The sequence below is a fragment of the Hibiscus syriacus genome, unplaced genomic scaffold (genome assembly GCF_006381635.1).
Source record: "Hibiscus syriacus cultivar Baekdansim isolate YM2019G1 unplaced genomic scaffold, ASM638163v2 tig00110937_pilon, whole genome shotgun sequence".
Lineage (NCBI taxonomy): Eukaryota > Viridiplantae > Streptophyta > Magnoliopsida > Malvales > Malvaceae > Hibiscus > Hibiscus syriacus.
The window spans coordinates 222,024-237,383 of NW_024062922.1; the positions used below are offsets into that span (position 1 = coordinate 222,024).

The window sequence follows — 15,360 nt, forward strand, 5'->3', positions numbered from 1 at the left end:
ATTCATTATTAAATGATTAAGGATATTTCAAACAAATATTATCTTGCATTCACTGCAGACTAATGAAACAAAAAAAATTAAAAAATTAATATTTTACTCATCGAATGGTGAAAAGTTAAAAAGTAATCATTTATAATCTTTAAAATCAAGAATTTTACGTGAATTTTATATAATAATAATAAAATAAACAAATTATTTATTCGCTTAGACTCAATTATCAAGTTAAAATCGGGTCAAAGTTTTGTTTGGATATGGTAAACTAAATTTGGGTTGCTTTCAGTTCTAGTTTTCTCGGTTCAGATTGCTTTCGGTTCGGGTTATTTTCAGTTTGAATTGATTCTGATTCGGGTTATTTTGGGTTTCTGATTAATTTTAAATCATCTTATTCAGGTCTATACCGGGTCTTGGTTTGAGTATATCGGTTTGAATAACCGGGTACGAATCAAATTTGTCAAGTATGCTCAGAATCCCATATATCTCTTAATCTGTAGTCCGACCTTTAGTGGAAAACTTAAGGGAAAACAGATAAAAAAATAACTATGACTTTTAATAGTTGTTAAATTATGAAAATTAAAAAAAACACAAAATTAACAACTTTATTGAGATACAAGAGAATATACAATTTAGGGGCATTGAATTGAAATGAAAGCCAATGATCAGTAGCAAAAGAGAACCGTGTACACTTGGGGAACTTGCCTTTTAGACCACATTCTAAGAATTTTCAACTTTTGCCAATGGACTATGATGTATACATCCACTGAATGAAATCGTCAATGAATTGAAGAAATGAACATCATTTGCTCAAACCATGTACCTCAAATATTGACAAAATTGCTGCAAACCATTTGAAATAGGAAGATCATTTCCCCTTAGTGATCAATGGTCAGAGATGCTCATCATGTCAATTTTCTGAGATGCTTTCATTCTTTGAAATGAAAAATTTATTAAAATTCCATGTTACAACATATGCACATATCTTGACTCAGAACATTGCATTTTAATGAATACAGAAATGGAACATTTCTAGCTGTAGATACACTAATCTTACAACAAGAATATCAGTAAGAAGAGAAAACGCAAATGGAAGTTATTTGAAATGGGTTGCCGGGGTATAATTTTCACATCCTACATACCTCACAAGAATCTGATAAAATGATTTCCTACTCCCAAAAGTATGTTGCTCTTTGCGGAACCGATGATAGGTTCAAGTTCTGATTAGTCCTTCGTCTTCGTGTATCTGCTCACCACATTGCCAAGAGCATTTATCAATGACTGGATCAAAAATTGTGCCCACTTTTGGGTCATTTATGGAGTTAACAACGACCTGCAGAGAACCATGTTTAGGCAGCTTCTTATCATATCATGACAGATTTAGTGGATGAAAGGAAACGCCAGAATAGAGCTGTTGAAGTGTTTAGGTTGGGGAGTACCTTAGTCATTAGCACTAAACGTTTGAATATAAATACATAGGATAGGAGACTACCACATTGGTAAACTACGGATTCCTCATCAACATGAATCACTCGAGTATACGGATCGTAACACTAATCAGGAGGATAGGGTTTCGACAAAGGTAGCAGATAGAAGACAAGCTTCCCCAGGAAACTCAAGGAAATGGCAGGGATATTTCTATTATAGGATTGGTTAAAATTTTTAATATTGAAATTGGATAAGTTAATCTTGATATTATTCAGGTAGTCCTGCTTTTGGGGACATAAGGTCGAGATTAGCTGATGAAAGCACTTCCGAAAAGATTGCTTGGTCATCGTTTGCATATTAATCCACAGCAAGACAAGTCGGAATGGAAGTGTTTACCTCTAATAATTTTCCAGTAGTACTTTCATTTCAACACTGTTGATTAAGTCATTTATATTAATCTCAACTTTGGCTTTTATCTGTTTTATTAGCAAACATTCAGTAATTCTTGTGTTTCTTGACAAGTTTCTGATCTAGTCCAAGATTTTTCCATAGTTTTTTGAACTGTTAATATATTGTTTGTCATTCTGTGTAAACTTATCTTTAGGTCTTACTAGGCATTGGGGAAATAATTTCTTCTGGGTCCTGTCCTAAGGTATCAACCTATTGAGCCATTAAAGACATATAGAACTGATTTGTCAGAAGGGTGTATAAAACATATAAATATATAAAATTCTTTGAGCATTTGATTTAATGCTTGTTTATAAATTATAATTAATCCTAATATTATCTGATTAATTAATACAAGCAAATACTGCAATTCAGAAGAAAAACAAGTTGGCATCAAGCTTTTACTCGACTGCCTAATTCTCTCCATCTCTATACATTTTGAACCAATGGAAAACTTTGTCTCTGTTTTTATTCTCAAAACCATTATAATTTTATCTAAATAATCTCCCAATCCGATTCAGAAAATCCCACCTCTTGTGATTTTGACTTGGTGGTGTCACTGAATAGTTCATGGCTGTTTCCTTTCTCCTTGCTAGGTCTTGGATGTCGTTCATTGTACAGCTTCAATAACCTCGACTTCGAAGAAAAAGACTCCCGAAACTTCTTCTGTTCCAGAAAACAACTTGGAATGTTAGATTCGACTAAGCATCTGTGCCAGAGATGTTCATGTCAAGCTAAACATCTGAGAGGAGTCTGAATTTACTGAAAGTTCGAGAGAGGGTAAGAGTATACTACCTTGAATGATCGGCGCTCCCGTAATTCATTCGATAGAGAATAGAGCTCACTGCTGTCAACTATAATGCAGCTTTCTTCAAGCTTTACCTTATTAAAAGATGGAACTGGGACAGCTTCTAGTTCCAATTTTGGAACAGATTTATGACTAGCCTCTTCTGAAACAAAATCATTTAATCACATTATAATGGTACAAAAGAATCACTATTAAATAAAAAAATGGTGGTTTTCTTCCTGTGATTCCAGAACTGAATGCAACGGGTTACGTCTAACCCTGAGTCTTAGATAATGACTGCATGCAGCATATATGGGAATGAACAAAGAGCATCCAGGATAAAGAAAAAAACCAATCTTACTGACCAATGATATAATCGAATATATCTTACCAATGAAATGCATATGTACCTTTTGATTCTAATACTGTGTCGTCTGGAGTACAATCGATGCCTAGAGCTTCAGTCTTACAGGTTTGAGCCAAGGCACACTCATTCTCTGCACAGTGCTCTGAAGATAAACACAAATGTGTATCCTCAACATATTCAACAGAAGAGGCATGGATCAATTTCTTCTTAATGCGCTCTTTATCAACACTGCTGTTAGAATCTTCATGGGCTACATCAGCATTTTGCACCAGAGAAGTGTTAAGATCTTCCTTTGGATTGGTAGGAGATGAAGGGAGCACTTCTTGCATCAGTTCTGTACAGAATTGTTTAACATTAGCTCCCACTGTCTGCAACTGGTCTTCAACATACTGAAATGTTTCCTAACATCAAAATTCTGAGATATTAGCAGCATTGATGCAGAAAATAACGGCACCGATACGAAACTTTATTGAAGTACACCAAAGCAGAAAAGGTGTCGATATTTTAACTTTGTGAGAGCAAAATGATGAATGTTAACCCATACCTGGCAGACCATATCATCCATCTCCAAGCACATAGCTTCAAACTTCTGATAAATGTTTCCTACCCAAGCTATGCCTTTAGATTTTCCCTCCATACTGAGCTCAAACATGGACGTGTTAGTTCACTTTTCCGACACAGTAGCAGGTTTAATCCACTAGGGATTTACATAAACTGTGAAATGCCGTGATTTAAGAAATTAGGTTAGGGAAAGTATCCCTCCAAGTACAAAGAAGACACATTTCATCAACTCGTATAAACTTCATTTCCCAGACACAGATGAGGAAACATTATATTTCCAGCACTGCTCATGATCATAGTTCACTTCTAGGAAAGGGGACCAACTAGTTAGAAATACAAAAACAACTAAGACTTGGGGACCAACTAGTTAAAGAACATATAGACAAGTCTCTGAAACTGTGGTTTAGCAGTCGAAAGCACCCGGAAATCTTTGTTTTGAGTGGCAACATCTAGAACTGAATCAAGTTAAATAGTTGTAAGAGTTTTGAAAATTCTGAAGCTGATATAAGAAAACAAAAATTAAGATGAATGATAAGAAATAACAAGGATTAAACTAGTTCCTTTTTACACGAAATTAATTCTTTTATTCTCAAATAGGTGAAGGTTTATTCAACTGTCAACTACAGAGGGACTGCTTCAAAGATTTAAAGAACTCGAGAGTAAGAGAAAATTTTCCCTTCAAAATTTGAACCCAAAATCTAAAGAGAGGAGCAATAAACAAGTCTTATTCAAGACCAAAACAGGAAAAAAAATAAAAAAGACAAACTTGAGCAAAAGAAAAAGTATTTCATAAAAATGATCACGCAGAAGCAGAAAATTTAATGAAATCAAAAACCCAGATGATCAACAGGTAAGAAGATGATTCTCAGTTAACTGGTAGGGTTTAAAAAAAACCAATGGTAGATGATCAATTCAAGGGCCTCCGAGAGTTGTTAATGATTACTGGGCAGGAACTTGAGGATGAACTAAAAAGAAAGCTTAACAAAATTACGGAAGAAGTAGAGAAGAAAATCTACCTTTTTTTAACTTACGGGTCTTTCTTTTAGCGTCGAAAAGATCGAAGAGAAGATTCTGAATTAAACCCTTGATCAGTCTCTGCCCGAACCCCAACTCTTTAAGTACAACAGAAATACGGCTCGTATTACTCGGAAAAAATTAAAAACCTGGAAGCATAGAAAATAGGGTAAATTATCCTATGGTCACTAAATTATGAGGTTGATTTTAATTTGACCACTTAACAAAAATTGCTGTCAATTAATGTCGTTAAATTGTCAAATTTAATTTCAATCGGGTCACCAACATTTAACTATTATTCTAATAAAATTTAAAAATGAATTAGAGTTTTTATACCCATAACACACTATCATTCTAATTATTTTAATTTATATTGATGTCCCTTCGATTATTTTCTACTTGTAAATTCCTACGATTCAAGTTATGAAGTTTCACAATAATTTCTTATTATGAATTTATTAGTGATATTAGAAACAAACAATAATTTTTTACTGCAACGATTTTTAAATTGCAGGGAAGTATTCTCAACCGATCTAATGGTGTTTCAAAAAATATTATATAAGAATTAAAGTTGTTGTAGAATTGCCGATACTACTTCATCAGATATTTGACTAACGTAAAAATTGGAGTTGTAGGATACTTAAAGATCATTTTTTGGGTAGAAAGTGTCAAGGGGGAGATTGTTACATGTTGGCTTAAAATTTAAAAAATAATTAAGTTTTATTTTAATTTTAACGATTGGTGATTTGGTTTATTTATGTAAAAATTCTTATAATATAAAGATTCTTGGTGATTGAGTTTATTTTCTTTATGAATATAGAGAATGTTTTAACCTTTAAAATTATAATATATAATTATTTTGGAGAGATATAATTATTCTTGTGATCTCTTTAACTTTTAAAGTTGATGTTGTAGAGAAGAGTTTATATAGATATTGCAAAATGAGATACACTAGTTTTTGAGGTACATATTGATTATGGGATACAAGAAAATTTCATATATTTGTGCTTTTGTGATCTCTTTGAAAATAGACGAGACCAAATCACGTTAATTTCCACCTCGTTGCATGTATCTTATTTTATATTAATATTGTTTTGATTACTTCTTTTTCGTTAACAAAATTTTAACATCCTACCTAATACAGTACTTTCTCATAATCTTAACATAGAATTTTTTTTGTGCTTTTGTTTATTCGGAACTCCTAAATTTTTGGTACCAATTGTTTGCAATGTTCCTTTTTGACCAAAGAAAAACTTTCATCATCTTTCCCATTATTTGTTATAATTACATCCCACTTGCAAAACAATTGCACCCCTCCAAACCCAACAAAAATAGATCACCAAAGTGTTTTTACAAGTAGCTAGAAATAGCACTTTAGAAAGGCAAGCTTTTAGAGCTTGTACTGAGGACCAATGACTTGAGATTCGAAGCATCAACACCCCCACCAGCATTGGCTCTTCGAGTAATCATTTCCATATTCTTATGAAGACTTTGCTTCACCAAACTCTTCATCATTTTCTCCCTTCTTGAGCCTCCTTGGGATGCATAGGTGAACCCATTGCCACCCTTCCCGTCTGTGGACCAGAATGAGGTCCCATCTTCACTTGCCTCTCATCTTTAAACCATTGCAACAACTTCATTGCTCTCCTTTGAGCTAAAAGGCTTCCCATCAAGGACACTTCCACAAGTACCGGAACGATCCCGGCTTTCGACATTTTATCCCTTTGAGTCGAGCTTTGATGGCCTAAAATCATTAGAATGTAAGCCGATGCTTCTTGGCATTTCGGTTTATCCTCCCATGTTAGAATCTCGATCAAGCTCTCCGGTACCATCGAACTATCTTCCATTGCCTTTTTACCCATTAAAGTCACCACCAAATGACCTAATGCCGCAAGCGCTTTCTCCGAAAGCTCTTTCAATGAACATAGCTTCAAGAGCGTGTGGACCACTCCATTAGACCCCAAAAGTGCAGCATTTTCTAAAACAGCTGATAGGTTATATATAACACCTAGACAAAGTTGCTTGGTTTTAAAGCTAGAAGATGACTCAAGAATGCCAATGAGGAATTGGAGGATCTCGGGCTTGTTGACAGAGAAATGGGTATTTTGTATAGAAGATAATGATAGTAACAGTTCTGCAAAATCGTGCCTTGTTTGTTCATCTACAAAGTTAATGTCCTTCGGTAACTTTGACAATATCCCAGCCTCTAGCATTAAAGCCTTGTTTCTGAAAAAGAAGAGAAAAAAAAGGTTAGGAATCAAAGTACAAAGTGATTAAACTTTTGATCTAAAATGTTTTACAAATGCAACCCAAAAGTTGAAGTCAACAATGACATCTAAACTTCTGTTGAATAATAGATGATAAACCAATAGTGCTCCATTATTGCATAGAATATGATTCACTAAATAGAAAGAAAATAGAAAAAGCTTGTGGGAGTAGACTTAACCAACAAGTTAGATTCAGATTTAAATATAAATATCGGATATTAAACTATTAAGTGACTTCAGTTCTAAAAGTAAATATTATTCTCCTTATAGAATTTGGGCATAAATAACTGTGTCTGCATTGTGTGCCCGTGCGTTGTCAATACTTGATATGCTAAGAAAAATTCATTAAAAACTCCCACCATCATGGGAACCCGGTCGACATGCAGCGCAGCTCGTGGTCAAGAAGATCATTAAATACAACCATTTGCTTAATTACAAGAAATAATGCTTTGAAGCTCCGAGTCCAACTCATGTCATGAGCTGTAAATTTCATTTTCATTCCCATTAATGTCTAAAAGTTAGGGCTAAAGCTATATACGCTGAAATGCACATGGCAAATCTCGAAATCTTAAATGTCAATGGTCAATTCTTTGAAGAGTTTAAATCCATTGAATGAAGAGTCTCATGATCCTAGAAATAATCCTACATTATTATTATATGTATAACGTATGAGATTTTATAAACTAATGTAACAGCCTGGAGCTTGGATGAGAAAGGTTTAAGCTAAAATCCAGGGTAATTTATTGTATCATTAATCTCAGCAGATGCATATCAGCTGAGAATCTGGGCACCATGTATCCCTTCTGTCAAAGGAAAATGACCTACCACGTGAAGTAACCCTGCCCTTAAAAGGTCAAATAATTGGGGGTATACCCTCTAAGAGGGCTCCCCTCAAAAATATTTTTACATAATTATGAATTTAATCAACCATATGGGGTACCCGTTGTACCTATCCTGATGAAATGCATGCGTCCAATGAAATTTAACTTACATCTTCCAGGACAAGAACATGAAGAAGCTACTTACATGAATGTTCCATTAGCAAGCTCGATCAGCGCTTTGGTGGCGGCTCGATGGCGACCAACCATCTCGGCATCCACCATGGAAACAAGCATATTTATGACTCCAAGCTCTGCCATCAGCTTCCTCGCCTTATCGTCTTCTCTAGCGAGTTTCTCGATCGCGATAGCCGCCGTCTCTTTCTCTTCCCAGCTCCCAAAGTGAAGACTCTTCACTGATTTCTGCAACACCACGGAACCATCGAGCTTGATTTCTTTCTCCGTGACTAGCTGACTATCTTCCTCTTTATCATTCTTTATTCTTAACCTGTTAAAATGATCAGACGACGACGAATCGGATCGTTTCCTTGTTGCTTTGTTTTGCAAATACCTACGGATTCTAGTAAAGAACTTGAGCTTTCTATAAGAAAGTAACCAATTAGAACACGAAGGAGAAGAAGTAGACATGATTTGAAATTGAGAGGGAGACAAATAAAAATTGATCAACTGTTTTTAAGGGTTCGTTGAAAAACTTAAAGAAAAGAGAATATAAAAGGGTGACTGAGAGACAGGACAGGAGACTTCTGTCCTAAAAAAGAAGAGTGAAGGGGAGCATATATCACATGCCATGGAAACACTGTTGTCTCTTTAACCTTGGGAAGCACTGACAGATATTTAAGACAACAGATTTCTCTGCTTGATTTGGGTTTTAGGATTACTTCCTATATTGCCCCGTCGAGTAGCAGTTTAATCTGCAGAATGGCAAAAATTTATGTGAGAAACTGAGGGTTAATATTCTAATTATGAATTTAAGACTACGGATTTGTTCCTTCTGGGTACATTCCAGGAAGGTTCTTTCACGTATCAAAATAATGACCACATGGATTTTTGAGCGAAGATTAAATTCTTGCTTGAAGGTTTTCTTTAATAATCACTAGTATTCGATTTATTAATCGATTATTCTAAATAGAACATTACAAAAGTTCATTATAAGAATTAGTCTCCCAATCCAATATACTACATTTATAATATCATAATTCGAATTCCTAATCTTACTTAATCTAATGCCTCAATCCATTAAAACAACTATTTATTATTCTTGCTTCAAGTTCTTAGAAACCAAATCTGGGTTTTGTTGCAAATCAATGTTGAGGGCATGTGGGATTCAGGAACAAATAGCTTTCCATGCCCCCAACATGAACAGCAGGTCCATATATTTTATGTGGAAAAAACTTTTAAACAATTGATCAGAAAATGTGCCCTGTCTTGATGAATTTTATGTATAGTTTTTCACATGCATACATGGTTGTTTTTGAAATTTCTCTATGCGCCTAAGCTTGAATGTACCGACATAAAATTGAATATTTGATGTTCTAAATCACATAAAATTAAAATCTCTTATGTCCTACAATGGTTGAATAAATTATTTTGAATTAGACAAATATACAAATCAAGATATGCTGCAACTGCACATGGTGCCTATCAATTCCTAAAGAGTTAATTGCATCTCACACATCCTCTAATTATGACCTTCATTTTAAATTGGTCTCTAAACTTTTAAGCATTCCAATTTCATCCCTAAACTATGACTATCATTCTAAATTCATCCTCAAACTTTTGAACATTTCAATTTCATCTTGAAACTACGTCCCTCATTCTAAATTGGTCCCCAAACTTTTTGAACATTTCAATTTCATCCCAAACTATATGCATATATTAATCGTATCCTATGTTAACAAAATCGTTAGGCCAATCTATATTATAATATATTTGAAAAAAAAATAAAACTTAGGTTAAACTATGATTGAAACTAATTACATATTTAGATGGATTTGGAGATGAAATTGGAAGATTTTGAAAGTTTAGGGACCAATTTAGAATAAGAGTCATAGTTTGAGGATTAAATTAGAATGTTTAAAAATTTAAGGATCAATTAGAATGTATAAAATAAATTTCATAGTTTAAGGAAATGTGATGCAATTAACTCATTCTTAAAATACTTAATCTTATATCATAACAAAATAATTAGGTATTCATTTCTGATTCATTTAGCCTTGGCCATTCACTTCTGAATTAGACAAAATTACTAAGCGTTTAGTCATTTAAGTTTTTGTTTTAATCCATCAACTTTTAATGTCTTATTTTGTCACCCAACTTTTTAAATTTATTTTTTGGTCACACAATCGTTAGTTGCATAATAGAAATGCCAAAATATTGTATTTTGGATGATTTTATTTATAAACTTATTATATTATTTCATTCTTCTTCTTTCTCATCGTCGACATCCTTCTCCATCATTGTTCAAGCATTGTTGACCATCGTTAGCAGCGTAACTAGTATTAAAATGTTCTCTTTTTTCTCATCTTTCTTCTTCTTAGTTTGATTTTTCAAGAAATTGAAAAAACTCAAATCAAAGCTTTGATCTTATCTTGTTTTGATTTACATTCTTCATCATCTGATCATCATAGAAACAATATATAAATTGGTTTTCTCCCTCCTTTGTAACCTTTTCGTCATTCAAACTTGAAAGAAAACATTCTAGTACCGATGAATCAAAAGGAGTTTGAAAATATGGGATTGGAATGAGAGTTTAAGATGATTTTTCCGTAAATTTACTAAAAAAAATTAATACACTTGACGATCACATGATAAAAAATGAAATATAAAATTTTAGTGATAAAATTAAAAATTTAAAAATTGAATGATCATAACAGAAATATGATAAAAGTTGAGCTACAAAATGGATAGTTACCCTATAAAATAATTAATTTTCGAAAGAGCAATATGTTTACTTTTTGAAATAAAAAAATGCAATTATTGTTAACCTCAAGTCCTCAACTAATACAATAATTAATTTATTTTATTTTACATTAATTATATATAAATTTATCGGGCAAGGCTTGATTCGAAATGACAAAGGTGAATGGTTTGATGGATTAATGCTCTAATATTACAAAATTTGTAGCGATTTTTGAAGAGTGCTCGGGACAATCACGGATGGATGAAGGGAGATAATCACCTCTTAAAATTTTCAAATTTTCTTATATTTTAAAATCTTTTATGGGTTTTTCTATTGATAATATGTTCTCGCCTCCCATAAAATTTTATAAATTATCTTTTCTAAAAATTTATAAATTCATCTTTAACATAAAATTTACTTCCGTCCTTAAACACAAACTCTCTTAGTACACCACTTAATTAGGCTAATCTCCAAATTTGACCTCTCTTTTTTCTTGCTCCATCCATTACTTAAAACATTACTGGAAAATAAGAACACGAAAAAGATCGGTCAAATGTGTTAGCAACAAAATTCCATGTCAGAATCCACCAAAATTTAAAAGGACTGGACAATTAATCCTCAAACCCTGTGATTGGAAAATGTAAATTGGATTTGAAATTGTTTCTTTACACTCGAATAAATCTTTTTGTTCGTATTTACACCCAAATAGTCTTTTAAGCGACCCAGACTTATAATACGGTGAACCTACAGGTAGGATTGGGATCTTGTGAAGCTTGATTACTTGAGCACAATCAAACTGAACTATAAAACCATGTAACCGGGATCCCTTGATATATTACCCATAGCTCGGCGTGAAGGCTAATCCATGACCTCAATTGTCTTGTTGAAACGGAGTAGCCAATAACCATTAATGTCACGAAATAGACCATCCACAGAGTCAATTCCCAAGCTTACTGAGACTGCTCCATCAACGCTCTTTTAAGCATTCTAACTTACTTTTAATTTGTATTTAAGGATACAGTTAAATTAATGTTTAATGTTTCATTTTGAGATAAAAAGATTCTTTTCATAGATGAAAATCGTTAGTCAACTAACGATCAATGCCTTGAAATGACATGACAAGCCTACATACACAATATGTTGATATGATTGTGTCACTTGTACAATAAAATTACATGACATAATAACATGTCAGTAATATGCCACATTAGCAGCTTCTATGAGCACGAGACCTACTGTATGAAAGGTAAGATGGACTATAAACATATCGTATGATGGATGCACTTGTACACCGGTTTGAACAGCTAAAAGATTTTTCAAAAGAACTAACCAGTTTCTATGATTATATACAATATGATAGCCATATCTGCTACAAAAGTTTGAAGCATGAAGTATTGAAAAATTCCAAAACCCCTAGCACTTTGCGATTTCCAAGCCTCTTTTTATCTGTTCATCACCTCCAATTTAAATGATTGGGCTCCTTTCCACCGAGAATGCAAGAGAGCATCCATGGCTTCAACACCTCCAGTTTGTTCATTGCGGCTTCTTCCTCACTTTGACCTCTTGATAAGAACACAATCCCCGGCACTGCCGGCGGGACGGTTGGGTGAAGTGCGGTCACCGTGTATTGTGCAGCAGTAGAGTGATCCATACGTGTGTGTTGGTTTAAAGAGATGCATTAAAGAAGGTTCGGCGAGATATTGTGCAACCATCTTCAACCGTACATAGATAACTCACATCGTGTAAAAGCGTAGATGATTTTTTTTCTTCGGGTTGTCAGAGCTTGGAGTGACCAATATTATCAAAGAAATGATAATGGGTATCTTCCGGAAAGATGAAATTCTTCTAATTTTATAGTAATAGTTACCTGAAAAATAAAATTGTTAATTCTAATATAACAAATAATTGAGTTGGCTTCGTGGTTTGGTATTATATGTTTTTCCTCCAGGTCCAGGTTCAATTCCCATCACTCGACATCATCTATTATACAAGTGATATTGTCATCTCAACTTATCATACCATGTAGGTTTGTCATGTAATCTCAAGATATTTACAGTTAGTTTGATTAATAGTTTTTATCAATATTGATTCTTATTGTCTCAAAAAAAATATTAGGATTAAAATATTTAAAAAAAATAAAGGAGAGTAATTTTTTGACAAATTTTAAACTTAATCTTAAACCTATCTAGAGGGGAAGGGAAGTGAGATTTTACGGTAAGGAAGCGAAGAGTTCTTAGTTGGTCTGGAACCTATGATTTAAGGAAATATTAGATAACAAGGATAAATAGTTTTATTAACCGATTAAATATATATTTTTAATAAAATAACTATTTAATCAAACAGTAATATAATTTTTTGGCATTATGCTTAAAGTGAATTCAAAAGGTTTAATTATCAATTTATGATTTAGGGTTGCCTGAGAAGTGCATAACCCACTTGTTTTGTTGGGTTTTCATAGTTTTGTTCGACTGACATCTCAGCCTTGTTTGGCGTTGGGCCTTTACCCTCTACTATGTGAGTATAACATTTCTGATCTTATATATAAATTTGAGAGTTAATTGCATCATATATCCTAAATTATAACTTTTATTTAAATTTAGTTTTAAATTTTTTAATATTTCAATTTTATCCATAAACTATGACTCTTATTTTAAATTAGTCCTTAAACTTTTGAAAATTCTAATTTCATCCTTAAATATAACCCTCTTTCTAAATTGGTCCCTAAACTTTTGAATATTCTAATTTTATCTCTAAATTTATCCAAATATGTAATTAGTTTCGATCATAGTTTAACCTAAATTTTGTTTTCTCAAATATATAATAATTTAACTTGACCTAACGGTTTTATTAACAAGGGATGTAATTAGTATATACATATAGTTTAGGATGAAATTATAATATTCAAAAAGTTTGGGGATTGGTTTAGAATGAGAGTCATAGTTTGGGGATGAAATTGAAATGTTTAAAATTTGAGGTCTAATTAGAATGATAGTCATAATTTAGGGATGAATTGGAACATTTAAAAGTTTAGGGACCAATTTAAACCAAGAATCATTGTTTGAAGACATATGATACAATTAACTCTTTTTATTAGTTGAGAACTTGAAGTATGGATGGCAAACGGGCGGGTCGGGTGCGGATACCCCTCCCCCATCCCCATCCCCATACCCACCTAATATTTTTGAATCCACCACCTGCCCACCACCCATGATGGGTACAAATTTTCAAATCTACACCCCCACGGGTACATTTTCAAATTCATCCCCATACCCACTAGCGACGTACCCGTCTAGACCCGCCTGACAGCAAACTTAAGTTATACATAAGCAACAAACATAAAAAAACATGTCCAGTAAGAAACATAATAAAATAATCCAATGATTATATGAGTTAAGTGTTAATATAGATCTTAAAGTACATAAACACACCATAATAAAAGACATAATTAAAGTCTAGAAACATAAATGACAAACAAATAATGTTTTTGTTCTTTGGCACAACATTTTAAAATTTCAGGCAATACTTGTGACATCTGATACTAGTATTACAATCATCATTCTCTATTTCCTCCAATTGAGAGCGCTCCAATTTAAATTCACTACTACCTACATGTATAATAGAAAGTAAAACTAATATAAGTTAGTAACTAAACTTTAATAAGATAATTAAGCACAATTTAGCCATTAATTCCTCACACCGAGAGCTCTTAGTATCATTAATAAATCCAAATATTGAAGATATATTGGATTGAACAGTGTATTGTCTTCAAGTTCATTAATCAGTAAACAAAAAGAAGTACCCATAAATCATCTAAACCCAAAATTCCAAAATTTCTGCTTTAAAACCCAAAACCTATTTTCCAGGATTCAACTCTTACCCAGACCAAAAACAGCATCTTTTACAAAAAGGAAAACTAAATGATAACAAGCTTACAAAAACTGCAACTTATTTACAAAAGTAAACAAGAGCTAAGCTTTAGAAACATAACCTGCCAATATCAGTGGAAGCTAGAAACAGAGAAAAGCCAGGAACCCCAACATGATTGGTGTAAGCGTATACCTATTGAGTGCAAGAATATTGATAACCTTTCAGCTAAAGATATCGATCAGCTTAGGGAATGATATTGACAAAGCTATTGTTGTTAAGGTAGTTTCTGTAAGCGAAAAGGAAAATATGAGTTGATTGAGTTGGATGTAGTTGTAAATAATGCATCAATAGTAATATAAAGGAAATAACTAAATCAATTGATAGAACATATCACTCATCAGAATTCACACAACCAAAACAAACAAATCACCATATTGAAGAAACGTATTGAAGAGTGGAGACAGGAAATATCGGCGCAGTAAGATTAAAGACTAAAGAGTGATCATATTAAAGACTAAATATCTCTAATATTTGGTTAAATTACATGTTATATCTTATATAATATTAGAATTTATAAATTAGTCTCTAAAATTATACCTAAATTTATAATGGTCCAAAATTTAATGGATATTTAACTGGGCGGACAGATGTGGGGCGGGCGGATGCGGGGCAGGTAATGTCTCAAACCCATTACCCGCCCACAACCCGCGACGGGTACCACTTCTAAATCCACACCCGCCCACTACCCTAAAATTATACCCATTCCCGCCTCAATTGGAGCGGATGCGGTGCGGAATCCACGAAACTGTACCCGTTTGCCATCCTACTTGAAAGTGTCTCTTAAGTTATGCCAAAGGATAAGATATTAATTAGGGTGTAAACAAGATATTAGC

The 15,360-nt window shown here is 33.2% G+C and overlaps 1 protein-coding gene and 1 pseudogene across 3 annotated transcripts; both read right to left on the reverse strand.

Moving 5' to 3' along the window:
• Nucleotides 1-2,306: 2,306 nt before the first annotated feature.
• LOC120147343 lies at nt 2,307-4,682 on the reverse strand. Of its 3 annotated transcripts, none has more exons than XM_039160744.1 (5): nt 4,598-4,682; nt 3,565-3,734; nt 3,064-3,421; nt 2,662-2,816; nt 2,307-2,532 (listed from the first exon to the last, which is right to left on the reverse strand). In XM_039160744.1, exons 2-5 carry the CDS (start codon nt 3,670-3,672, stop codon nt 2,362-2,364), a joined length of 792 nt encoding a protein of 263 aa, XP_039016675.1. In that variant the 5' UTR covers nt 3,673-3,734; nt 4,598-4,682; the 3' UTR covers nt 2,307-2,361. The 3 variants fall into 3 exon arrangements, with proteins under 3 accessions (XP_039016675.1, XP_039016674.1, XP_039016673.1); XM_039160743.1 differs by lacking the exon at nt 4,598-4,682 and adding an exon at nt 3,946-4,099; XM_039160742.1 differs by lacking the exon at nt 4,598-4,682 and adding an exon at nt 3,942-4,099.
• Nucleotides 4,683-5,880: 1,198 nt separating this feature from the next.
• LOC120147344 lies at nt 5,881-8,765 on the reverse strand (annotated as a pseudogene).
• Nucleotides 8,766-15,360: the final 6,595 nt, after the last annotated feature.